This window comes from Agelaius phoeniceus, chromosome 2 (assembly GCF_051311805.1).
Source record: "Agelaius phoeniceus isolate bAgePho1 chromosome 2, bAgePho1.hap1, whole genome shotgun sequence".
Lineage (NCBI taxonomy): Eukaryota > Metazoa > Chordata > Aves > Passeriformes > Icteridae > Agelaius > Agelaius phoeniceus.
Genome location: NC_135266.1, coordinates 72,160,127 through 72,187,110, shown reverse-complemented (window position 1 = coordinate 72,187,110; position 26,984 = coordinate 72,160,127). Strand labels below are relative to the sequence as shown.

Below are 26,984 nucleotides of genomic sequence, written 5' to 3'. Positions count from 1 at the left end.
TGCTTCTACCATACAAACACAGTTTTTCAAGAACTTCACACTTAAATTCACACACTGCATGCTTCCATGTACATGTTTTCCCTCTTACTCAAAAAGTCATTACACCCAAGGAATAAGCATGATATAAATCACTTTAGATCAAGTTCAATAGAAAGACTGAAAGCGAGTCTCTAAAAGAAAGCAGAAGAGATGAGTTAATTTTCATATAAACCACAGAAATTTGGAGTACAAAGGACATTGACTGACACAGAGAACTGTCCCTTCCACTGCAACATACAGAATTACAGGGTATGTGTTGAATATCCTAAGAATTTTTAACACAGTAATTCCTAAGAATTGAATGCTTTCAACAGTGGCCCTTTTTGGAAAGCTTTAGCAGGTAAATCTCAGATGTCTCCATACTTTTATAGAATCACCCAGTGATTGCCTTCTTGCCAGACTGTTACCATTAAAACTGAAACACACCACTAAGTGCTTCAGACCTCCCGATTCTGCTCTGAAGCTCTCCCTGTGTACAGACTACAAGACCAGTTAAAACACCCCATCTTTGGCAGCAAATCATAACAACCTCCATAACAGTTTAGAACTGGTTTTTGTCATATCACTTTAAAATCTTGTACTATCATCCTACATGCCACTATGAATAGTAAGCTGTAATTCAAAGAATTGCTTCTTTAACTAATATCTGGCTACAAAAGTACTGTCTCAATACACACCACAAGCTCAAGTGGCTTCATTGCACAAGGGCTCTTTGCAGGGCTTTTTTGCTGAGTGCATTTCAATTTGTCCTGCCAAATCTATGCTTATTTGCAAAGCCTGCACACCCTCCTCCCCCCAGACATCCAGTACCATCCAGGATTCCTGTGCTATTTCCTCTCTGCCCAGTGGGAGAAGAGAGACAAGCGTACAAGGTATTTCAGGAAAGAAACATATGATATAGTACTACAAACACAGACTTCAGTAAATCAAAATTTAACACTACCAACAGCTCACATTCATAACAAAACATCAGATTTTCACAGCTGCAGGAAACTAAAACATGTTGCTCCCAACAGTGAGTTCAGCTGCAGGATAAGAGAACATGAAAATAATAAGAAATTAAAGAACAGCCCCTTGAAAACATTTGATGAAATTAGATAACTTTTACACAAGAAATAAGAAAAATCAAAAGATGTGTAGAGACTGCTCAAAATTTTCTAAGAGCAGAATTTTTCTTTTGATGGACCAGCTAACCCTAGAAACCGTTTCCAAGTACATGAAAGACAAGAAAATCACCAGGAGCAGTCAGTATAGATTCAGCAAAGACAAGTCATGCTTAAAAAGACTCGATAACCTTATATGATGAAATAACTGGCCTGGCAGAAAAGGGGAGAGCAGTGCACATCACCTCCTTGGACTTCAGTGAGCCCTTTGACACTGTCTCCCATAAGATCCTCACAGAGAAGCTGTCAATGTATGGGCTGGATGAGCAGACAGAAAACTGGCTGAATGGCAGGGTGCAGAGGGTGTTCAGTGCCACAAAGGCTGCTTGGAGGCCAAGGACCAGCAGTGTGCTCCAGGGGTCAGTACTGGGTCCAGTCCTGTCGTGTCCAGCCACTGGCAGATAACATCAAACTGTCATCTAAACTGGGAGCAGTGGCCGATATGTCAGAGGGTCTTGTTTCCATCCACTGGGACCTTTACAGGCTTACAGGATAAATGAGCTGATAGGAACTTCAAGAAGTTCAAGAACTTCTCCACTGCACCTGCGGAGAACAACTCCAGGCACCAGTATGTGCTGGGGGACACCCAGACCCAGCAAGAAAGGAGTTTTGCAGACAGCGAGCAGGGGGTCCTGGTGGATACCAAGTTAAGCATGAGCTAGTGAGGGACCCCTGCCACAAAGAAGGTGACCAGCACCTTGGGTGCATTAGGAAGAGCATGGCCAGCAGGCTGGGGGAGGTGACCCTTCTGTTCTACTCAGCACTGTGTCCAGTGTTGAAGTGCTGTGCCCAGTGCTCGACTCATCAGGAAGAGAGGCACAGCCACACTGTTGTGCCTGGGAAAGAGAAGGCTCAGAGGGATCTTAATAAGGAGTATAAATTCCTGAAGGAAGGGTGCAAAGAGGAGAGAGCCAGGCTGTTCTTAGTGCTGCCCAGTGACAGGACCAGAGGCAATGGGGACAGAAAGGAACACAGGATGTTGCATCTTAACATCAGCAAACACTTTTTTCCCAGTGAGGATTAGCAAGCACTGGCACAGGTTATCCTTAGAGGCTACAAAGTCTTGCAACTTGGAGATACTGAAAAAGCTGCCTGGACATGATCGTGGACCCTCAGCTCTAGGAGACCCTGCTTTAGCAGGGGGCTGGACCACATGACCTCCACAGAAAATTTCCAACTCCAACTACTGTGTGAAGATGTCATATGGAACCTAGGACTAAGAGCACACAGCTGCAGCATGAGATAGATTCCAGCTTTATCAGAGGAAGACAATGTTTCATACTAATCATAAAGGATTATCACATTCAGTTGAAATACTGGATCAATGTGTTTGCTGGAGGGGTGGAACAAAACAACCTCTGAAACAAAGTTTGATTTCATTTCAGTCAAATACAAAGATATGTACTAGTGAGACAAAGCAATGATACTTCTTCGTGGATAGAACAGCTGACACTAATATATTGCAGGGAGATCAATGCCTACTTCTCATTCTCAGCACTCCTTGAATATGCACAATGTCCCCATGACCCCACCCCAGGATGAAAAGTATGTGAAGAAGGCCTTCTGATAAATACTTTGTAATATACTGTCACTGTCCAAAGTGGGGAGAGGGGGTGGGGTGGTGGCAGGAAGTCAGTCTGGAATAGTTTTGTCCTTTGAAAAAAGCATGATACTTATCCACTCCTTCAGAAAAATAGCAGCAACAGACTATAATGCCTTAAGGCAGACTCCCCAGAGGAACTAGCCCCCTACTCTGGCTAATGTTTGAAGATGTCACAATCTTGACATTTTGAGTACAATGAGGTCCTGACTAAACAAACACTTTAATAGAAACTACACAAAGTTAATGTCAGTCCCTTCTGCTAGAACATTGCCAGGATCAAACCTCTCCCACATTTAATGAAAGATGTGTGTTAATGTTCTTCTTGCCAATGGAAATTTGAAAAACGTTTTGAAAAAGAACATTTTTTATACAGAATGCCAAAACAAAAATGTTTCTACTTCTGATCTCAATTGTCCATTTCTGCCTTGCCTATTACACCAGTGGGCAAAACAAATCAAAGCTGAAGATATTGAAAAACCCTCAAATACCACTAGTGTCTTATGCCACAGATTCAATATTCAACTTACTTCTGGACACACCTGGCAGCAGTCAGCAGAGATTATTATACCTTGAGTTATCTGGCATCCACTGTTTGCTAGCCAATGCAATGTCCTAGGAGTTATGCAGAAAGGAGTTAAAACCCATAATACAGTGCAATTATCCCAATCAGATTATAATAACCAATAATACTTCAAAATGAGTACTGGGTAGTGGAAAAAAAAAGCTACTCCTCCAAAAAGTGTGTAATACATCTTCAAAAATCTTTGTCTAAATACCAGTTTATACCCACTAAGCAGTAATCATTCCAGACACCAAAACACAGACCTAATTCCCAAGTTTTGAATTTGCTCCTACCTCATACATCAACTCTATTTTCACAAATTAAGTACAACCAACTCTAAGTGAAGAAGACCTAACTCCAAACTTGCACTGATTCCAGGAAAACTTTCTCTTTGGGCTTACTTAGGAACAGCAATTAGCTGAAATCTCAGCTACCTGAAACTGATGTTCTATAACCAAAACCTCAGCTCCTGGAATTATTACTGATAGATGATCTTGCCTTTCAGCAGCAAGAGCAAGCATATGACTGACTCTTTTCTGAGCCCCCACCTTCAAGATTTAATGCTACTTACTGAAACATAAAAGGTGTAACACTAGGTAAGATTAGAAGACAATGGCGAAAAGGGGAAAATTGAAAAGATTTGAACCTTCCCCAAAAATAAAAATCTCCATGAACAGAACAGGAAATGCTGCAATCTCTACTAGATCTCTAAAACTTAAATCTGGCATATGGACGTGGGTAGAAAAGTATTTGGAAGAGTTTACAAAGTAGATGCTCCCTTGTTGAAGATTCTTGGTTGATTTCAGACACTCAAATGGTAGCAGTCATTAGCAACTTCATTGTTTCCAGATGACAAGAAAAAAGCATCTGTTAGCTAGTAAATGATTACCCAATCTCAGTTACTGACAGCTTCATCTCTTAGTGGGACTGCAAGAACATATTTCCCAGGCACAGTATTTTGGCATTCAAATTCACACCAATCTAAAAACATGGTAGCTCAACTTTGGGCAGCAATGGGGACTGTGACTGTGACAGCAATCGAAACCTCTCTTCCTTCAGGCCTTTCAAAGAAAATTCTCATGCTGTTAAAGGGTCTCAGGTTGTATCTTCAAAACACACTCTGACCTGGGCTAGATTTTGTAAAAGACCACATAAAACTTTAAGATGAAGACTTCTCTCAATACACTCCTTTAGCATTTTAAATTTCCCAGTAACAAAGACAGAACTTGTCTGTGTAGGATGCAGAGCCTTTTTGAGGGCTGATCCAAGACTGTAAAATTAATTTCTCCTGAAGCTAAAAGGAAAACTCAAAGCTCCCCATCTTCTATCCCACTTGGTGCTTCTTTGATCCCTATTCTTTCAAACATGAAACCAAGTGTATTTGTAAATGCAGACTAAAGCTTCCCAACAAAACCCTACCAAAACCAAGGCATTCCTGCCTTGGCAAGAGGTTGGACTAGATTATCTCCAGAGGTCTCTTTCAACCCTAACAATTTTGTGATTCTGGGATTCCACCACACATTACTTTTCAATCGACAGAATGAAAGCACAACTTCAGTCAATGAATTAGCTGATACTGACTCACTCTACATGAAAAAGAACAGAATTTCCAAAGTGCTTTAGCTTAGCCTGCCCTTGAGATGCTCACTAGCCAGAGTAAAGCTATCTTCATAAACTACATGTTAATAAATGTTGATGACCCTACTGTGCATATAATTATTTTTATTATACTACATGTTAAAGCAGCATCCAATCTAAGACTCACTTTATGCACAATTTTCAAGTTGTTATCTAACTGTAAGCTTGAACAGTCGTACAGCTTTGTGACTTCTATTTAAAACAAATAGTAAAAAACTGAAATAAAACTGCAAGAAGCAGCTGCTTTATTATGAGCACACTCTTTGGCAAGCAGCCTCCACATTTATTCAGACAAGTTATGATTTTATCTCCAACAGGAAGTGCACTCAAGTATTTTTGGGAAAAGAAATCAGAAAGGAAATTATCATGACCCCCACTGAACTACAGTAAGAGGCACTCTGCTACCAGTAAAACTTCTGCTAAGTGTTACTGCTACTAGGAAGAAAGGTTAATGTTCTGGAGACAGACAGCATTTAGTGACAATAACTACTACAAAGGAGACCTGGAAGACAGGTTTTCTTGTTTGCTGTAATTTGCAGCCCCAGAAGAGCAGACAGACTCTTCTGCACATGGCAGAGTAAGATCACCAGAAAGACATTGATTGTACTGCTGTCTCCAAAGCTGGCAAACACATGGAAACATGGTTACAATATTTCCTAAGGAAGAAAAAGGATTCAGGGCAGCTAAGCAAGCCAGGGCAAGAATCAAACACCCTGTCTGGCTACCCTTTTGCTTAAAATGTGAGTTCTGGGCCTTAGGATGCCCACGTCACCAGAGAAGGGCGGACACAAATATTCTGACACTTTCAAGCTTCATAAGGTACCAGTTAGAGATAACTAGCACAAGTCTAGAGCCCAGCTATGAGCTCTTGCTTCTTGCTGGAACTTAGGCTTCCCTGACTGGACTGCATGTTGTATAGTTGAATCCCAAAAGGATGAAGAGCACAGTACTTTCTATGGGAATTTGCCTTTCAAAATGCAGGCAAAAGAGATGGATCTCAGATGGTGTTACATGTAACATTTCCTCTAGTATATCCCCAGTAAAAAAAACACAGGTATGGATTGATTTTTGATATTTGCAATTTACTCTGCTACAAAAAGATTTTCCCAACTACCCTTGAACTTGAGCACATAAATTTTTCTTAAACCATTTTGTGAAACTTAAAGGATCTGAATGTAATTCTGGAAGAACAGGAAAAGGAAATATCAAAACTTCTATCCGTTACAGACATACACACACCCATCAGAAAACACAATGATTAATCTAAAAGAAGACTTCCTGAAATCAACGATTTTGTACATGCCTAGATATTAATAATTTATTTTTAAAAGGTTGCTTTTAGTTTTGATGTAGGAAATATAGCATTTATGTAAAAAAAAAAAAAGGGGACAGCAACACACATTCACCCTGCATAAATCAGTAACAGCATCAACAAATATATACATGAACTCCTCTACAATGGAAAAGAACATTTTCCTCTGTGCCAAACTTTCAGTTAAGCTGCTTTGACTTAAGATAAAAATCAAGACTCAAAGATGTCCCTTTTATTGTAATAATGAACCTTAAATTAATTGTTTCTCCTGTAGAATTGCATAACTCTCATGCTTACATGTCGAAAACTGTAAAAGACTGAGACACAAACTTGAACATAATACGTTTGCTCTGCATTCATTTTGCATATTCCAGTAACTTAATTCACTCTGAACATCTGATTTCAAATGCCAAAGCATTTGTGTTTATAACAAAGCCCAAGAAAGAATGAAAATTCTAATATACTCTATGTCAGAATGTGAGCTAAGTAACTTTACAAAGAGAAATCTCAGTAGCCTCCTAAAAAAAGTAGAAATATCAAAGAAAGCTGTAGTTTCTTTAATGTAAATTCCTACTTCTTATTAAAGGATAAACTACATTTAAGAAATCCAGACACTTTACTTTCACAGTTTGCAGCCCAGCAGTATTTTTAAGAGAAGCAAAGTAGCCAAACCAATTAAAAAAACGATTATAAAAAGAAGTTAACTGACACAATGAGGTTTGGTTATTCTTCAAGAACAGCAGGCTTCAAACAAAAAGGCTGTGCCCCTGTGAGAAACAAAGATGTAGTATGTGATTATAAATAATTATTTCTAAGCTTCTGTGACTTCACTGAGTCTAAATAAAATGCAGACTCCTAAAATCACTTTCATTTAAGCTGTGCCTATGGAATGAGGCTAAGACTGTTTTGTGCAACATGACTTTCATCTATTCTATTAAGAATGCTTTTTATAAAATTGAACATTAGGGATATTTGAATCAGGATCATTGTTCTTCAGAACACAAGCATTCAGACTCAACAATTGCAAATTAGCTGCCAGGCAAAAATTTTTATTGGTGGCTATTATATGTAGTCCCTGATATATCCTGACCTCTTTGGGGGTTTTTGTGAGAAAAATTATTATCCTGTTGACATCCACAAAAATATAGACGACAAAGTTAACTATCTCTAATAAAACAGATCCTGTCAAACTTTCAAAGAAACTTGAAAAGATCTTGTTAGTAAAGATAAAAGTAAGATGAACCCCTCAGGTTAACTTGAAGAGATCAAGACAAGGAAAACCCCTTCCAATTTTCATTACATGCCAGACTATGAAACTTAATTCTTTACCTAAAGGGAGGCTCTGAACCATGACTTATAGAAGACTCTGGATTTCTTAAATATAATAACAATAATAATAATAGAATGCCTTTGTACTCTCATCAACTATAAAGTAGCACCTGTATTTCACATTCCTTTTTTATTTCTGTTAATTGTACTTCCTAGAATATTTTGGAGGAGGTCAAGGGGTACTTTAGAATATTGGTATCAACACTGTACACAACTTTTAGATTTGATTTAGTTTTCAAATCAACAATTTCTTTGTTCTTCCACAATGTTTTGACTAAAGAAATAATTCTTGAAAGTTGAATTCTGCTTTACAGCAATGCTTTTCAGTAACTTTCAGATTTTCCTCCAAAAAGCTTAATCCACCAGCTTTAGTGACTGGTGAGTTAAAGTAGACTTTCTATACCTCCATTAGTTGATTTAACAGAAGGCATGCCTTACCTTTCTTACAAAGAGTTTGTTACACAAAGTTCTCCTCCTCTCTGAGCACTTTGGTTGAAAGATTTCCTAGTTATATTTTGCATTACATTTCCACTTCAGCTTTCAAACTGAACAGAGTGACAGTTTTCTCACATGTTCTGCAAAAAGTCTGGGCTATACTTCCACATGGCATTCCCAAGAGAGAACAGTCTTTCATAAAACTAAAAATAATTTTACAAAAAGCAGCCATGAACAAGTTTCTTTACTAGTAACTTGCAAACCTCAATATTAATTGCAGCTTTTAGGAACCTGTGAAACATCCAGTCACTTTTTCATACCTTGGTACTTGGTAACCCTCTGAAAAAACCCAGAAATGGTGCCCACCCTCTCCTGAAGCCAGTAAACCATGTATAGTCCCAACAAGAAAGGAAGTGATTTATTCCTAATCTCTGGCACCCCCGGATCCAAAATGCCTGCAGCTGTCATGGTGGCTTCTCTTTCCTACACCTCAGGAAACAAACTTATTTTTGCATTGATCTGTAAGTACTCTGCAAGCACATCACAGCTTCAAGTGGAATAAGACCTGGGACATTTTGGCAAAAATCCTAACAGTGAATTACAGCCAGTGAAGTCAACTCAGCCTGGCAAGAACCACAGGTTAAGGAAACAGAAGTGAATACCAAATACACAAAGCTCACTGCTGATGGTTCTCAAGAACACTTCTGCACCTCTGTCAGAAGTGACTAAGCGCAGCCAATCCTACCTTCAAGGCAAATGGCTGATCTCAAAAAGTCTCTCACAGCATTTTGTGGTGATTTTCTGTTGTGTTTTTTTCTCTGACCTGGAAGAAGTCAGCAGGACTACCACATTTTTGCAAGATCAGGGCCTTGAGAATTATAGCTGCACTTACTGAGAAGTAATGCAATTTCATTAATACTTGGGTACTTGTCTGCACTAAAATGCAACATTATTAGTTTTATAATATACATATTAGACAGCTTCTTACTTGTTAGATTCCGAAGCATGTCCTAGCATTCACTGGTTTATTACCCTTAGCCTGCCAAAATTCTTGAGGTTCTCCTAATTACTCTATCTTCTTTTAAGACACTACTACCATGAATTTCAGACTTTTGTCTCCTCTTTCTCTTAAAAGTACATTTATACCGACATGTATTTACCCTGCCCCTTAAACTATAGCTACAAAAACATTACACTGTCTTAAGTGTAGCCAGAGAGGCTACTCAACATAGGCTGGGAAAAAAAAAAAAAAGGAACATATCCTGTTCCCATCAACAGGAGGCTTACACTTTTGAAGTAGGATCAAGTTTCCAGGGAAAAGACTTGGTGAAAGCTGACAGAAAGAAAATTGTTGCGGCCGGGTTTAGACAGAACAACCGCAACTTGCAGCTTGAGTCTGGAGCGCCTCCTGCTGTTCAAGGGACAGAACAGCAGCAACGAGCGGTAACGCCGAGGAAAGTGACAAAAACCAACCCGATGCGACAGCAAATAGCATCAGAACTCTACAGTCCAAACGCATGAGGGCATTCTGCATCCTACAGAAGTAAACATCTACCTCTTAGAACTAGTTATTAGAAATCGGGTGAAGGATTTGTTACTTTAATACTGCTACAGTAAAGACTAAATGTATATTTACAAGACAATATATATACATAAATTTAAAATACCCAACATGCTGCAAATATAAAATAGACACATTAAAAACATGTCACGAGTTTTAGTGTCATTTGAGATCTGGAGGACTAAAGAGGAATGGCTGAATAGGCCAACATTTTCCAGCAGACACACGGTCCCATCAAATATTTCTTGCACCCCCTAGTGCTGAGTTACTTAATTAAGAACTGAATCCTCATAGTCTCTTTCTTTATCCCTACATTTGTAAAGATAATCTGTATCTCATGTACCTGACAATACCTAGAAAATGATGAGTCTGTACTTCAGCTGGAGCCATGGTGACAACAGTAGTCCAAAGGGAATACCCAAAAGCATACATTTGCTTCCCTATCAACAAAAATGTTTTACTAAGCAGAAGAAAAGAGAATTTCCTAATACAAAAACCTACCATGCAAACTACTACTGAGTCCCAAAACATGAGAGACAAATACATAAGCCATGCTATGTGCACAGCATTACTACAAATACAACCATGGCATTTCTGTTAAAGACTAAAGCTAAAAGTAAATTTCTTCCAAAAGAGAGAAACCCTTGGAGAACAAAAAAGAAAAATCTAACAGACTAAACAAAGAACAGGAGAAATGCATGACAGTTAAGTGCATCTTGTTTTAAAATATATTTTGTGATTCCAAGATGAAAAAATGCAAAATATAATACGACAGAAGTAAAAAAAAAAAATTATTTATTGAGCTTATAAATAAAAAAAAGAAAAAAAATTTTTTAAAAGCATTCCATAATTTTCCTATGGAAAAAACCAACCAACCTAGGAAAATAACATCACTTTTCCTTCGATGAATAATTTAATACTATGAGATAACTGGGTCAGTTAAAAAAAGAGTAACAACAAATAGCCAAAAGTCAAACTCCAGCCAAGCATCAAGGCTTGTGTGACAGATACAGTTCTCATCTTCCAGTTACAAAAGTGCTGATCTGAACATACCATAGTATCCACAGGGCATTCAAGAAGGGATGTGGTCAAACAAGGAAAGTACAAATAGAAGATAAAGAATAGGAGATTCCCATCTGGGTAACAGGGCATTTAGGGCAGTGACATGACAAGGTATATTCCCATCCTCTGGCTGTTATATGAATACTCTAACTCCTGCCTAGTTTCACTCATAGAGCACAGTCTTTGAGACTGTGCAGGGGAGCAGTTTTACTTTTCAGAGCCGAATACCCAGTGTCCAGTACCCTGTTAACCACCCACAATATGAGCAGAATAAATGTAAAGCCTTGTTCAGGCAGTTAGATCAAACACTTTTTCCAAAAAGGCAACTATCCAGAAAACAGGCCCATGAAAGATCTACACTCTTGTGTTAAAGCAAAGCAGCTCTGCACACAATGGAAAGGAAAACTACTTTTTTCCCCTTGTCTTGTAGATGCTTGTATATCTGCCAGAAACAAATAGTCCTACCCAAGCTGGAGGGAGAAAAACATTGGGCCCCAATCCTGGATTGTAATCAGGGAGGCCCTACACAGATTCAGGAGACTCTTCACACTGATCCAACTTTCAGACTTGGTGCCTGAATACAAAAAAATAGCAAAGATACACTGCCAATGTCTAGGTCTGTTTTACCTGCAGCTCTTCCTTCACAAAGACACCATGCAATTCTTAAAGTAACTTAATTGGGTCTCTTACAAAGTCCTCCAAGGAAAGGAAATATTTTTCTTTCTAATGCCAAAAAGAGCAAAATAATCTACTTGTGATCATCAGCAACTCAACCACGAGATTGTTAGCTTCGTGAGGAGATCTAAGAAGGACAGTAAGACTAAGGACAATCAGCACCAGAAGACACTCTTCCAGGACAAGTAAAAAACACAGTGCCTTCTACACCTAATGCTCTAAGCCTTACACACCAATTCTGAAAACAACCAGGCCAGCTTCTAGCAATCCTTTCATGCTGTCTATACTACCACAGCTTTCTGATCCAGAGCAAACTACTATTTTAATCAGATACATCTAGTCTATGTTTGTTTAAAAACCAAAAAACTGTAAATCTGCAGTGAAGGAAGAATTTTTTTCTAAACCCCCTTGTGAGAGCATCACATCTTTCAATTATCTTTTCCAACAGAAACCTCAAAGGTCATTGCTGCTGATCTAATAAAGACAACATGCAGGGCTTACATCTTTCAGAGCTGACATCTCATTATGTGCAAAGGCCCTGTGCACTATTTAAGTCTGTGTAAAGGATTTATTTCCCAGTCTTTGCAAGAGAGATAAGAATGAATTCTATCCATAAACAGTAAAGATTTAAGGAAGAAGTTCCTATTTCAAGTCTGCAAAAGAGGATGAAGTTACACATTCAGTAAGAAGCACAATGAAGTTAAAATATGAAGTTGAATTGTATTCAGGGTTCAAAATTTACTTTTAAACATTAGTACAGCCCTGCTAAGACCTAAAAGCAAAACAAGAATAAGGATTTTCTATCAGTTCTAGAACTGCTTCATCCTCTTTGATCTTCAAAGAGGGCCAATATTTCCTTGCAAAACAACACAGGAGCCAAAAACTTGTACAGGCATTCGAGCAGTAACTAAAAAATATTACAAACAACCCTCCCACCAGATAATATTTATTTTTTCATCTTGAGGTACATCTTCAAAGAAAGAAATCCTGTTCATGTTGAGAACTTTCTTTGTCTTTATTGCAAGGACACTCATTTACATTACAATCAGGAACATAAGGAGCTTACCTCTCAGCACGAAGGACTCCACTGTAATAGGGGTGATCCCATGGCATCAGCATCTGAAAGAGAATTCCAGCTTATAATTACAATAACAGACAAAAAGTGAACCCAAAGTAAAAGTTTTGTTTCACTTGAGTATTTTTGCAGTTTCAGTAAGTCACAGAATTTTGAAAAGTAATCTGAAACAGTTAGGGCTCAATCCAAAAATAGCATCATATATCATAACCTGAAAACTTTTTTAACACTTCTTGAAGATTGGTCTTCTTATTCAACTATATGATAGGACTTCATACCAGATTTCAAGAAATATACTCAGTTCAAATAAAAAGATAAATCTAGATATGTACAGCATTAAGATACATTCAATGTAGTATACAAACTGGGCTTGAATCTAACCTAAAGCAGAACCTTTATTTATCAAATGAGTCAATTAATTCAAAGCAAAGTGATAGTCCCTTTCACAGCTTTATGTTTTGGTTATCTCACTATCACTTTGTATAAACCAACAGCAAATACTCAGTATTTAGTTTTAATACAGCAACTAAGTGGTCAGAAAGCATTTGAAGCCAGTAGAGAGAATGTTTCTAATTCTATTACATCTTATACACTGAAGTAGAAGTAATTGTAGAACATGATTACTTTATACTATTTTTTTTTTTAAGAAACAAAACAGACAATCACATATGGAAATGTAACTTACTGAATTGTGGGGATTGAGCTTCATCTTCATCTTTGTCATCATTTCAAAGTCTTTTTGAGTTCTGAAAAATATTTTTATGATGAAAACATTAATGAAAGATTTTTGAGCAGTGAAATACAGTACATGATAATATTGCATCCTAATAAAATGTCCATCGTCAGAGATTTATAGTACTATATAAAATGACTAGATAAAATGGCAGGTCCACATACAACAGTAGAAAAACCTTTTCATTCTGCTTCTGCCATTCAGGCACTTTCAAATTCAGTCCCTCTTCCTGTGGTTGTACAGCTCAAAAGCATTTTTATTCTTACAATACACCCCATTTATACCCAGTGACGAAACTGTTTTGTGCTGTGTGGAGCTCAGGGTGGCAAGAGGGACAAAGATGGAAATTTGTTTATAGGTGCAAAATGTATGGAGTTGTGCATATGGCAAGAAGACAAGGATAGGCGTTCCACACTTCAGCTTGGTATTCCTGTTTGCTGTTAACTGCACTTCTTGCATTCAGTCCTGGGTGTTCCCTGATCACAGATACAGAATCTATTCTAAGCACACAGCTTTTTCTTTCTCTCAAAATTCTGGGGAAGTCTTGGTTTTTATTTAATCAAAGCACATAATAAGCAGCACTGACTAACTTATTATTGCACAAGTCCCTCTATTCTTGAAATAAAGAGTATGGTTAAAAAAAATGTAGCAAAAAAGGCATACCTTTTAGACAACTGCTCAGAAAGCTTCTCCAGAAATTGTCTTACTGTTTCTAGAAGGAAGGAAAAAATATTAAAATTATTCTTCCCTTCCCAAAGGATGTTAAATTTACATGAGATGGATGTTTAATTTAAAGGATGTTAAATTTACATTTACTATTCCAAATAAAAATTCCATTAGATTTTTTTTAACAAACTACTCCACTGACATTATTTTAAGAGAATCTAGTACTCCATTTACTTTGTTATGTGCTGAGATAATGACACCTTCATAATCTAAGAAGTGAGCATCAATTCTGAACTAAAACACCAGATCCTCCTCAGTGAGTACTGTTATTTACAGTGACCACTGAGTATGGCATACAGCAAAATGTAACTGCAATAGAACACTTCCCTGGAAGAATTATGTGCAAACTTAGCTAAAGAAACGAACAACCTTTGGTCTCATGTTACATGTTTGACTTCTCAACATGTCCTTCCATACATGCCTTCCTACCTGGATTTTTGGCCATTGTTCCCTGAAGAGCCCTGTGGGCAAAGGTGTCATAGCCAACCAGCTGTGCCAGGCTGTTCCTGCTTGCAAGCAGCTCCTCCAATCGAGCCAGCTGCTGAGTGTTTGAATGCAGAAAAATCTTGTAAGCAGCTTCCCGCACCTAATACAAGGAAAAAAAAAAGTCACATTGCTACACAGTGATTTTTAACAGAAACAAGTGATGCAACTGAAGATTGGCATAACAGCTGTATTCCACTGATATTGGTGGGAAAAGGCCTAAAGTCTTTTAACAATACTAATTACAACTGCCTGACAATTACAGCTCTTACCCATTAAAAGTGGAATGAGGAAATGCAATGAGACAACCTAATAGATCAAGACTGCCAAGAAGGGTCCTGTTCTCTACTCCTGTCAACAGTCTCTCATCACCTCCCTCTTTCTGCCAACATCTGTGCTTTTCAGACCACTCTGTGGGCTGCTTTAACTCATTAAAACTTCTGAAAATAAACCCAAGTTGTTCTCTGCATATCAGTTAGGTTTGCTAATGGTAGAATCTGACAAGAAAAAGAGACAGGGTCAGGGGAGAGAAAACAGAGGAAGAGAAAAGCCTTATTTCTTTTGTAGTAGAAAACGATTAATCTGCCCGTCTGCCTACAAACTTTTTCCTTTTCTCATATTTTTAGTTTGGGTCTTTTCATAACTCTGAAAAAAGAAATTAGCTGAAGACTCAAAATTTAATAAAATGCTTTTATGTTTCACAAGCCAATCACCAATAATTTTATTTCTACATATGGAATAAGCTCAAGAAATCCAGCAACAACTTATACTTGCCTTCATCTGAACTAAGCCTCACTCCACACAGCATATGTGAAGAAAGAACCTTGAAATGTTTCAATATGCTCCTGATCCTAGAATTGTAACTAAAAGTCTAGGGTGCCACGGCCATATTTCAATGAGTCTAAATTAATTTTAAATTTATAACTCTAAATTAATTCTTTTTCAGAAAAACAACATTATCAATAACTAAAGCAAGTTTTTTTTCAGGATAATTGAGGTTGGATGGGACTTCATGAGGTCTCCAATCCAACCTCCTGCACAAAGCAGAGACAGCTATGAGCTAAGACCAAGTCACACAAAGCTTTTTCCAGTCTGGTCCTGAAACCCTGCACATATGGGAGAGACAGCATGACCTCACTATTTCACTGCTTGGGTATCATCAGCAGGAAAAACTTCTCCAACTGGCATTTCTCAACTTTTGCCTTCTGTCACTTGTTCTCCTGTCATGCACCATGCTGAAGAGCCTGGCTCTATTTTCTCCATGACCTCCTTTGTAGGTAGGAAGGAGAGGGTGCTGGCAGGGTCCCCCCAAACCACCCCTGCTACAGGGTGAACAAGCCCAAATCCCTCTGCCCTTCCTCACAGTGGAAGCACTCCAGTTACTGCCCATCTTGGTGGCCTCTGCTGAAGACACTCCTGAAGAGTGGGGATACAATCTCACCGCTCAGTGTCTAAGGGAAGCCCAGATGCTGTTGGCTCTTTGCTGCCAGGGTCACTGCTGGCTCATGCTCAGCTTGCTGCTCACCAGTACTGTGGGCCTTTGCCACAGAGCAGACCCAGCCAGACAGTCCCAGCCTGACCTATAACCAGGAGTTTTCCATTTCCAGGTATATGATTTTGCTCTTGTCTTTTTTGAATTATGTAATTCAAACTGACTGAACCATTATCCCAGCTCTTAGGCCACTGAACCATTATCCCAGCTTTTAGGCCACTCTAAATGTCAGCCTTCACCTTCAAGTGTATTGATTGTTCCTCCCTATTTGCTCTCCCCTGCACATCTGGTAGGCAAGCCTTCTGTCACTTCCTCTATGTCACTGATAAAGGTGTTAAACAGGGGACCCAGGATAGACTCCTGCAAGAATTCTTCCATTATGAGTCTTCCTGTAGGGTGCATTTCAACCAACACTCTGATCCTGAAATTTGTCTTTTTACCTATCTGATTGTCCACCAATCCAGACTGCAATCTCCTGCCTTGGACTAAAGTCACTTGCACACTGAGGCAAAAGCAAGGGATGAGCATGTCAGCCTTATCTGTCTGCTGCCACTGTCACCCACCTTACTCAGCACCTAGCCTACATTTTCCTTGCTCAGGCTTTTAGTATCAATGCAACAGTAACTGCTTTCATTGTTTTCAATGTCCCTTCCAAGTCACAACTGCAGTTGAGCCTTGACTTTCCCAACATCATACCTACACATACAGGCAATGTTTCTACATTCCTCCTCTGGATCTTGTACCTTCCACTCCATGTATGATATCTTTTGGAGATGAAGCTTTGTTAAGAGTTGTTTGCTTGTCAAGCCTGGTTCCTGATACATCTGCTTGGCTTTCTAAGGATCAGGATGCACTAAGTATCTCACTACTCTCACACACTTGGAGGATGCTGCCATTAGAGAACTGCCTGCTTTCTTGAGCTCCTTTGCCCTTCAGAACTGCAATTCATGGGATCCCACCTCTGAATAAACTGAAGTGTGCTTGCCTAAAATCCAGTCTGTATTCTGCCCCTCTTCTTCCTACAGCCATTCAGGATCTGCACAGCCATTACTTCATACCTGCCACTATCAAATATGCCATCGATTATTACATTCTATCAAAGTTGTTCCCTGTTAGTAATTACAGCATAATCACAAACTACATAGATTTGACTCACTAACAAGTCAAATAACTGATATGCACTTCTGGTATAAAGGATGCCAAAGTAAAGTCAGGGAATACAAACCAGATCATCAGGACAATCAGCATGCAGACCAGCAATTCGTAGGTAATTGCCTTCAGCTGTAAAATTGTACCGAATGTGCTCTGGCAACACATGTTTGTCAATCTTGTTGGGAATGTGAGTTCCTATCAGAAATTCGTTACATAAATCCAATATTCTGACATTGAGCTCGACTGCCTTTTTACGCTGTAAGAAAAATAAAGTACAAAACAATATCTTCAGACAGAGTACAAGCAGAACTCAAAGTTTTTAAACCTTAAAGGACTCTTTCAAAAATTAAGTAGAAAGTACAACACTTAAGATTACACCTACAGAATCAATAAAGTCATAATGCAGGGCAAGTCAACAAGACCAGATGCTCATAAAGCATTGAAATTTCAAAGAAAAGGCCCACGTTTCTGCAGTACGAAAATATATAGTGGAGTTCAAGTAGAAATTACACAAGCTTTGCTAACTTGTAACTGATTGCTATGTAAAACTTTGAATAAAAAAAGAAGCATTTTTAAGAGAGATACCCTAAAACAGATATAGAATAAAATTCTCCTTTTCCTGTTTGTATTGTGCTGCTTTCTGGAGACTGTAAACTATTTACAGTATTTCAATCCTTCTCTTAGAAGTTTGTGATTTAGAGTTTTATCATCATCACAGTATTTCACACACTTAATCATGCAAGATGTGCTTCAGTGAACTTGCTCACATTAGTACAATGTGGTCTCTATTGTCTGTGGGCTCATAGCTCAAAAAAACAAAGGCTGAGGGTACAGATACAACATATCTTGTAAAGTCCAAAGAACAGCATAACATGATCTCTGTCCTCCCATTCCCACCCCTTCTCTTGAAAATATATCTTCGAGTTTTATTTTAAAAAGCAGGAAGTCTTTGTAGCAGAAGTAAACCTTAACTTAAAACAGGGAAGGATAACTAAAATCTTAAATGAGAAATGAAAAAAAAACCACTGAGCAGCAAGCAAGAAAAGTGGGATAGGCAGGGGAGGAAGAGGAAAACATGCAAAAATAAGTGAAATTGTAACTGAAAGGAGATGAAGCATCATAGAACCAATAGCCAAATCAGACAAACTCCAGAGCTGAAGTTTCAGGGTTGTTCTTTGGACAATGTAATTGTAAAAATATATTCTAGAACCATTTTCTAGGTCACAAAACACCATCAAAACCATTATCTTCAGAATAACTCTTTAGCATCAGTCTGGTAGAAGAGCTTTTGTATGGATCTTTTTGGAGGGCATGACTCAAATAAACAAGGAATTAACTTCATGCAGTGACATGAACTCTGAAGAGACAGATCATCCATACCACAAAGCATGGTGTAAGCTGCTGGATTTGAAAAATCCATCACTAACTACTGCAAAAGTATATAAAAGCTCCAAGACAGGCATTCAGACCATGCCCAGATACTCAATTTTGAACAAGATTTACACCTTCTGGTTATGTGAGCACCCCAGGAGTGCCTGGACACACACCTGAACCCTTCTAACACACTCCACTTGATTAACCTCAAGGTCATCAAGGTGCATGGAGTGCTGCTTTTCCCTCTCTGTAAATCTCTTGTTCTGTTAGCTGAGTAGCTATTTTAAATATCTAATGCAGACACCAAAGAAAGAAAATAGGATCCCAGGACTTGCTTATAACTCCTCAGGACGGAAAGGAATGATGAGGACCAAACTAGGAAGAACAACCAACTATCTAAAAACTACCTTTAGAAGTGATTTAAAATAGTCAAAGTTAATCACTTCTAAGGCAACAAAATTCCACATAGGACAAACTGACCCAGAAGCACGTGATTTCATGTCCCACATGTTTCATTATCTGGTCTTTTGTAGACAGACAAATTTCTGTTCATACATTGTAGCCAGAAATTACCTTTTCTTCATCCAAATGAATGCCACTGATCTCAAAATCAAACATAAAAAGTTCTGCCACTCGCCTAAAAATACAGTAAATCCCTGTTAAAACAGCCTCATTTAATACTAAGCAGCATTTTTTAACAGATCTTGCCTTTAGTAGTTATTTATGTTTCATGTCTTTCACAGAGATTAACACCACAGTTATATGAACGTTTTTATTACGGACAAAGATTTCCTACATTTTAGGTCCTTAATAATTCACTCAGTGAGAAACAATTTGTCCTTTGTTCTTAGTTTAGTCATCTGCTTTGAAAATATCCTTCAAAATAATTCCAGTACCTTAATCTAGATGTTCAAACAATTTGTGCAAATTACCATTTTAATTTCCTTTCACACTTCATTTATTTTAATATCAGAAAAACATCTTTCCAAATCTAACATCCTTGATTGTGGTGAAAGAAAGAAGAAGGAAATAACTTACTCATTAAGCTTGTCTAACCATGTCAGTGAATAAATAATTCAAAACTGTAACTGCATAAGCAGCTAATCAAACCTATTACAGCAACCATAAAGTAAGCTTTCAATAAATATACTGCTAATCTAATTTTGAAAAATATAAATAAATTTCTATAAAGTGAAATCAAGTTATATAGTCTGTTCCTAATTTTATTCCTAAGCACATTGATACTATACATCACTGTATAGTATATAATTTTAATGAAAATAATATTATTGAAGAAAATATTAAGTTTTCTTTTATTTTGTTCTTGCAAGATCTCAGTTATTCAGCATAAATATATCTTGTGCTCTACAGTCACATTCTCCAAGATTACACAACTACAAACTTCCTAACTCATGTGCAGGTAGTTTGGTAGAGACTAGTAAATGAATAATGGAAATGTGGTTTGTTTTCCAAAAGTTGCATTTATTAATTTAAGAAAACACAAAATATAAGTACAATAAGGAACAAGATATAGCATCTAAGAAACTAAATCTGCAAGGTTCTATTTATAATCTATGAAGATCTATAAGCATTAATAAGTACCTGGTTTCTGGATCTAAGGAACTCAATACAGTTTCATCAGCTAGCAGACGTCTCAGACTCTGACAGAGTTCAACATCTGTATTTAATCTGAAAAGATACAGGGTAAAAGAATCATGCACTAACAACAGACTAATATTTCAGTTTCTTGGTATTACTTATTCAAAGGCAGTATTTAGTGAAACAACATTAAAAGCCAAGGACTGTATTTTAAAATGCTTTCTGGTTCACAATCACAGTTAAAAAGTAGAAAATTTCTAAACAGAGCATAGGTGGACAAACCAGCATGGAAACAGGCATTGTGCATCTGACAGAAAAATACTTTTGGATGGTATTTTGTGGCAATATGAGCAAGTCTAACACTGAACTGCTTATTTTTTTATGAACGAAGATAATCATGTTGAGAGCATAAGGGTGGGAGAATGGTTTTCTAATCTTTTCTTTGAAAGGACTCCATTAAAGGAAAACCTGTGCTCAAGTTTGCCATCAGATAAATGTGCTGCTTACTGCCACTGGGCTAGACTAAGAGCTTACTATCCCCAGAACACTTCCACACACCAAGCACTGTCCCCATGCAGATAACACTGAGTCCATCAGATTTGCTGGCATGTTATCCTGCACTCCCAGGTGGGATACAGTGGGCAATGAAACACATGCACACAACAGTTTATGAGCCTCCCAAGATAATATGTGAGTAATTTCTTCTTTCTACAAATTTTATATCTGAAGTGGTATTCAGATATTAAAGTCATATTGTTATATATAGTACGCTTAATCAAAGTCCAGAGAAATCCACTTTCAAGCATTTTGTCCATAAACTTTACAACCACTAGAGAATTGTCACAAGTCCTAGAAAAATGCCACTTGAGCCTTTGATGGGCTTCAGGGACATGGAGTCATAAACTGCAACTAAAATAGAAAAGCCTTTCATAAGATACTGTAACAAAACTAAACCCTTAAATATCTGTAATATCTGTAACAGAAGACTGACATTTTGTTCCCATGCACAAATATTTTTGGTTGATTGCTTTTTTCATAGATGATCATACAGTAATTTTTAAAGCTTCATAAGGAAACAGAAAAACAAAATAGAAAAAAAGAAGAAAACATACTTCTCTACCACAGTACCAATGTTCCTGCAAGCTTCTTCAGCAGCCTCTCTGAATGCAAAGTCAGGGTGGGCAACTTTTACAAAATCAGCCTGACACAGTAGAAGAAGAAAACAGTGAGGCAAAAAGACAAATAAAACAACCTCCCGGTTCATAAATAAATTGCATTCAAGCAGTTCCATTTATATTAACATTTATTTCTACAGTTCTATGCAATCATTTTGTAGAATTTGCCTTTTTTGTCTAAAATATAAATCTGACCGGAAAACTTTGCTGACAATTATTAAACCACACAGTGCCTTGTGTCCTTCCAATAAACGTTATTAATTCACACCCTTCTTAAGACATTTTAAGCAGTGTGTATCTTAGAATCCTTATTACATAGACCTACTCCAACATACTTGAATGTTATTAAAAATGATTTTCAAAACTAAATTTTCTAGTTAAGATGAAAGTCCACCACTAAATGTGCACATTTCCGAATAGGAAGAAACGGCTGCAAAGAAATACTGATTTTTTATAAATCTCCAAATCCTTCAGGGGTTCATAAGGCTAGAAGGATGCTAAAAGGGTCTGGGGAGCTAGGGGCTTCCATGACTGCTGACACAAAGTCAGGGTGGTTTTAGCACTTAAATGATAGACTTAAAATATTAGGAATATATTTAAAGTCTAAGACTATATTGAAGATATTAAGCATGATTTTACAGAAAGTACATGCAACAAGCTGATAGTGTAAAACATTGCCTTTCCATTGAAAAAGCAGCCTTAGAAATGTTACACACTTTACATTTTTATTTCTTAGAATTCCTTTTTAAAATCCTGTATAATACTGACAGAAAAGGTGCTGAATGACAGGTATCAAAATTTCTAACAACAGGTAATGATGACCAAATAACTTCCAGACAGTTCTGCAAGCTGTGTAGCTGTGAACATAGAAAGCCTGAATATAGTATAAAGGAGATAATTTTAGCTCAGCAAACTTACACAAAACTATGGCCACTGAATTCTGACATTAAAGCTTTATTTAGATATTGATTGATTAAGCAGAATTAGGCATAGTCTATACAAAACATAAGAACTAATGACTTGACAGAGCTTGTAAGTACTTTCAGAAGGAAAAAGTGCTTGGCACAAGAGATGTCTTAAATCTACAAAAGAGTAAGAAACAAGACTGGAGAACTGAAAACATACTGAAACATTCAAATGTGAAAACCCAAGTGACCTCAAAAAACTCAGTGACCTATTCACTAAGAACCGATTTCAGTGTGAAGGTTGGTTCTGCTTCCTCCAACCAAAGAATGATGCTTTGATAAAAGATCTACTTTGGGCAAACTTCCATAGAGCAATATGAAATGCTCTAATAAAGTTTTGTGATGCAGAATATCAGAGCAAGTACTCTAAATCTGTGGACCACAAAAACTACAATCTAAGAAATTGCTGCCTTTTTCTTGTGTTAATAAAAAAGTGATACTGCTGCCTTTGCTCTGGAAGTTCTTTATAGACCTTCACCTATAAATGGTCATAACTTAAAACATGTGCATTGTCACATCAACTTTAGCTCTGAAATCAAAACCCTCTTTTCCACAATATAAGTGATGCTAGAGAGCTTATGTGTTAATATTGCAGCAGAAGCACGAGTTCACTGTTGTTTTTCTTGTTGCAGCTTCTATATTATTTTTGCATCTGTCTTAAAAATAACTGGACAGTTTGACAGGATTTGTACTTCGCTATCATTTGGTAAAAGCCTTTGTAATTCACTTTCGATCAATTTAATTTTCTGTCTTAACACAAAACTTCATGGAGCTGATGTGCTATTTCTACACTGCTATTACTGCAGTGTAGAAAATCATAAAATGGAACACAGCGTAAGCTTAGCCAGTTTAAAAGAATTTATGTAAAAATAAAAAAAACCAAAACATACCAAGTCTGCTACTCTGCACAGGCTATCTGAAAGCTGATCAAAGATCATTACAGTCTCTGGCCCGGGTGGTGTTGAACATGCCTTCTGGACAAGCTGTTCTGATTCTTGCAATGCTTTGTCCTGTGCTTCTTGAAATCCTTCTGGACAGCTCAGTTCTGGAACACCAAACAGACCCTGCAGTGCAAAACACAGGGAAAACACATCACTATTGCCCTCCTTGATTTCTGCACCTTTCCTTTGTTTCAAGACTGAATTATCACCACAGAATTTTACCCAAATGACCCCAGCTAGCACACTGTAACACTTCACTGGACAGCAGCACCAGATATCAAGAGATTGCAGGCAACAGAACAGTTTTCTCAGGCTCACTAAATGAGCCCCCAATAGTGGAAGCAGACCTCAAAGAAATAATCAACAGCAAGTGAAAATGTTTGTGGAATGAACAGTTTTATTCCCGAAGTTCCTATCAAGCCTGGCCCTATCCCACAGGGCAAGGTAAACACACTTACTTGTGCAGGGTAAATGCAGGTGGCACCTGTGTTCTGCATTTGTGGAAGAGACTTAGGTTCTACCACTAATCAAACAAAACTACTAATGCTAACAGAAAGAGAAGTTCCACAGTGCAGACCTACAACAAGAAAAAGATTTCAAAGAATCACAGAATCCCCAAGTTGGAAGTGATGGCTAAAGACTTCTGGGTTTTATGTATTCTTTATGTATTTGTAGCTTTGTAGACTGTTAAGACATAGTTATAACTTCTAGTAATTTCCAGCTCTCTTTCTCACAGCTAACAAACTCCTATTGATGCATTCTGGAAATTCTGTTTAGTCATGCCTGTTAGTTTAGCAAGGACACTTTATTTTGCACCATGTATCATAGACATAATAACATGCAGAGTTAGAAGATTGGGGAAGCTCCAATGAGGCTGAACCCAGGGGGGAAATTATCTAACCCAGCTGCTCTTCTAATTGGACAATATTTGATAGGTATACTAATCAACTGACCTTATAAAAATGTAGAACTACAGTATCATGTGTACATATCACCCTGTTGTGCACCTTGAAGGCTTTCAGTTAAAGATTTGCCTTTGTATTATCATTTTAACACTGTTTGAAAAAGCTTTGAGTTTTATTCCACGTGAAGAAAGGACCCACAAGGATCACTGAATTCAAATTCCTGACCCTGCACAGCACCCTCCCCAAGAGTCACACCATGTGCCTGAGAGCACTGTCCAAATACTACTTGAACTCTGTTAGGCTTAGTGCTGTGACCACTTCCCTGGGGAGCCTGTTCAGTGCCCAACCACCCCCTGGGTAAACAATCTTATCCTAGTAATTCCTTAATTTCATTTAAATTAAAGCAATATCTCTTCAAGCAATACATCCCTTTGCAACTGCATAACTACAACATGAGCATCTCCTCACCTCCTGACTACAGCACAAACAGTGAAAGGTATGTGATTTCACAGAAAATCTACCCCTTCCAAATTCAACTTCAGTATCTAAAAGCCACAATCTGGATTTTCAAATCTGCAGTCCAGTCAACTTTCTGCAAACTCTTTGTATTGTTGCAGGTTTGCAGCTTGCTAATATTTATCCAAATAAATCAAAAAGCTACAAATTGACAGCTTGTCTGTACAAGTATATATTCTTGAACCCTTCAAGTACACATCCGGAACATTTTGGGTTGCTTTTACCTATTTTCTTTCTGTCACTGTTGCTAGAAGCACCTTCTTTATTTGCTAATGAAAGAAAACCTTTCCTCACACTTCCCATGTTTTAATGTATTATTCAGGAACAGAAACTGAACTAAAGTGAACATTGAAAAAGGTATTTTTATATTTTTACACATGTGCACAAAACATAAATATACTTGTGTCACAGCACTCTTGAATAATGTTTGCTGTGTAAGACACTCAAGACTGCCCTTTCACTCGGATCCTCAGCCAGAGGATGCAGTGTCCTGCAATATCCCTGGGAGCTCCAGGTCTTCCTGACATCATCACCCACCCCCCCAAGCAAGCTCATCTAGCACATGTAGTGCTCTGTGACCAGGATATATCTTCTCTTAGAGATAAATTAACTGTAGAACTCCTATTACATATGATATCAAGTTTGACGTAAAAAAATTAAAATTACAAAAAAATGAAGCCTGGTGTAGTTCTCTCTGTTCTTTTAATGTCATTGGCTGCATGGCTGAAACATTTTTGTCTTCACTTGGTCTCAGCATTTACATCCCACCTGGCACAGCCTCTTTTTGAGTCTGAAATACACACCTCTATTCCAAAAGAACCATGGGCCAAGTGAATCACCTGGAGCACATTCCCTAGACCAGCCAAATGGACAATATTTAAGTGGATTATTTCCTGAAGCAAGACTTCCACCAGTGTGCTTGCAGAGGCATGAGAACCTGAAGAAAGGTTTCCCAAGCAAGTGCCAGATTATAAATAGAGGTCAGATTTGTCCTTTCTAAAACCCAAAGTTCAACAGCTCCACCAGGCTGGGCACCATGGCAGGAACAGCTGAGTCAGCAGGCAAACACCTGGATTTTACAGCTGCACCTCTTCTGTATGCACTGCGGTACCTTACCCTCTCCGGGTAAGAAGACACATTAACAAATGTTCCTGACCCTAAAAAGATACGCATCAGAAAACTCAACTGTCACCAAATTAGCAAAGAAATCCTTTTCTCGCCACAGGCAAGACATCAAGAATAAGCCCAGGCAAGAGGACGTGAGCAGCGCGGCTGCTCCCGAAGCACTGTCCGAGCGCAGGGGCACGGCACTGGCACGTGAACGACGGCACAGCCAGGGGAGGGCCGGCAGGAAGGGGGAATGGAAGGGGCAGCCTCACTTTATGGACGTATGGGCACCACTGAAAAAGCGTTCCCACGCACAAGGCCGTCACTGTCAAACGCTTCTGTGTCCAAAACCAACAACGTTTGGGTTTGCTAAAACCAATATAAACGCTTATAAAAAAAATATTACACACAAGAGAAAAACTACCCCCAAAAATTCCCTTAAAACAGTTGAGACAAGCAGAGCAAAGCACGAGGCTGCCAGCGACCAGGGCTCCTGCCGCAGCAGGCCCGGCCCTCCCCTCCCGCCGCTCACCGTGTCCCTGCCCGCCGCACCGCCGCGCAGCGGCTGCTGCTGCTGCTGCTTCACATCGAAGGCGGTGCCCACGGGGCACCAGCTGGTGCTGACGGCCCGGCCGCCCTGCCCCGCCGCCCGACCCCGCAGCGCCCGGCCCAGAGCCGCGGGCAGCGCCCGCCGGCAGCCGCCCAGCATGGCGGAGCGGAGCACAGCGCGGGGGAGCGGAGCGGGCCCGGCACGGCCGCGGCCTCCGCACGCCCCGCTCGGCCGCGACCTCCGCGCGTCCGCGCCGAGGGGAGGAGCGGTAGCAGGAGGCGGAGCGAGGCGGAGCTCCGGGCTCCCCCGGGCCCTCAGCCCGCCGGGCGCCTGTGCCTCAGGCCCGGAGCGCTCCCCGGGCCTGCTTCTCTTCCCGCCGGGCGCCTCTGCCCCGGGCTCGGAGCGCTCCCTGGGCCTGTCCCGCTTCCCGCCGGGCGCTTCTGCCCCGGGCTCTGAGCGCTCCCTGGGCCTGTCCCGCTTCCCGCCGAGCACCTCTGCTCCGGGCTCTGAGCGCTCCCCCGGCCTGCCCCGCTTCCCGCCGAGCACCTCTGCCCCGGGCTCTGAGCGCTCCCCCGGCCTGCCCCGCTTCCCGCCGAGCACCTCTGCTCCGGGCTCTGAGCGCTCCCCCGGCCTGCCCCGCTTCCCGCCGAGCACCTCTGCCCCGGGCTCTGAGCGCTCCCCCGGCCTGCCCCGCTTCCCGGGCCACCAGCGCCCGACCCGGCCGCACCGGGGCCTCTGCCGGCTGATACCTGTCCTACACGTTCTCCAGTAAAACCTAAGGAAGGCCCTTTTAAAATGGTTTTTCGGTCTAC

General features: G+C 39.4%; 1 protein-coding gene across 4 annotated transcripts in view; it reads right to left on the bottom strand.

Moving 5' to 3' along the window:
- Positions 1-26,439, bottom strand: part of MIPEP (mitochondrial intermediate peptidase) — an 82,876-nt gene extending 56,437 nt beyond the window's left edge. For all 4 annotated transcript variants that reach the window (XR_013180954.1, XR_013180953.1, XR_013180955.1 and 1 more), the window contains exons 1-10: positions 26,155-26,439; positions 23,044-23,217; positions 21,126-21,214; positions 20,017-20,103; positions 18,988-19,051; positions 17,114-17,296; positions 14,343-14,499; positions 13,851-13,899; positions 13,140-13,200; positions 12,446-12,498 (exon numbers count right to left, since the gene is read on the bottom strand). Coding sequence is in view for 1 of the 4 variants with exons in the window: in XM_054654898.2 (XP_054510873.2) it covers positions 12,446-12,498; positions 13,140-13,200; positions 13,851-13,899; positions 14,343-14,499; positions 17,114-17,296; positions 18,988-19,051; positions 20,017-20,103; positions 21,126-21,214; positions 23,044-23,217; positions 26,155-26,331 (1,094 nt within the window). In the remaining 3 variants the exon portion in view is untranslated. The remainder of the gene's footprint in view (positions 1-12,445; positions 12,499-13,139; positions 13,201-13,850; positions 13,900-14,342; positions 14,500-17,113; positions 17,297-18,987; positions 19,052-20,016; positions 20,104-21,125; positions 21,215-23,043; positions 23,218-26,154) is intronic.
- Between the last annotated feature and the right edge of the window lie 545 nt (positions 26,440-26,984).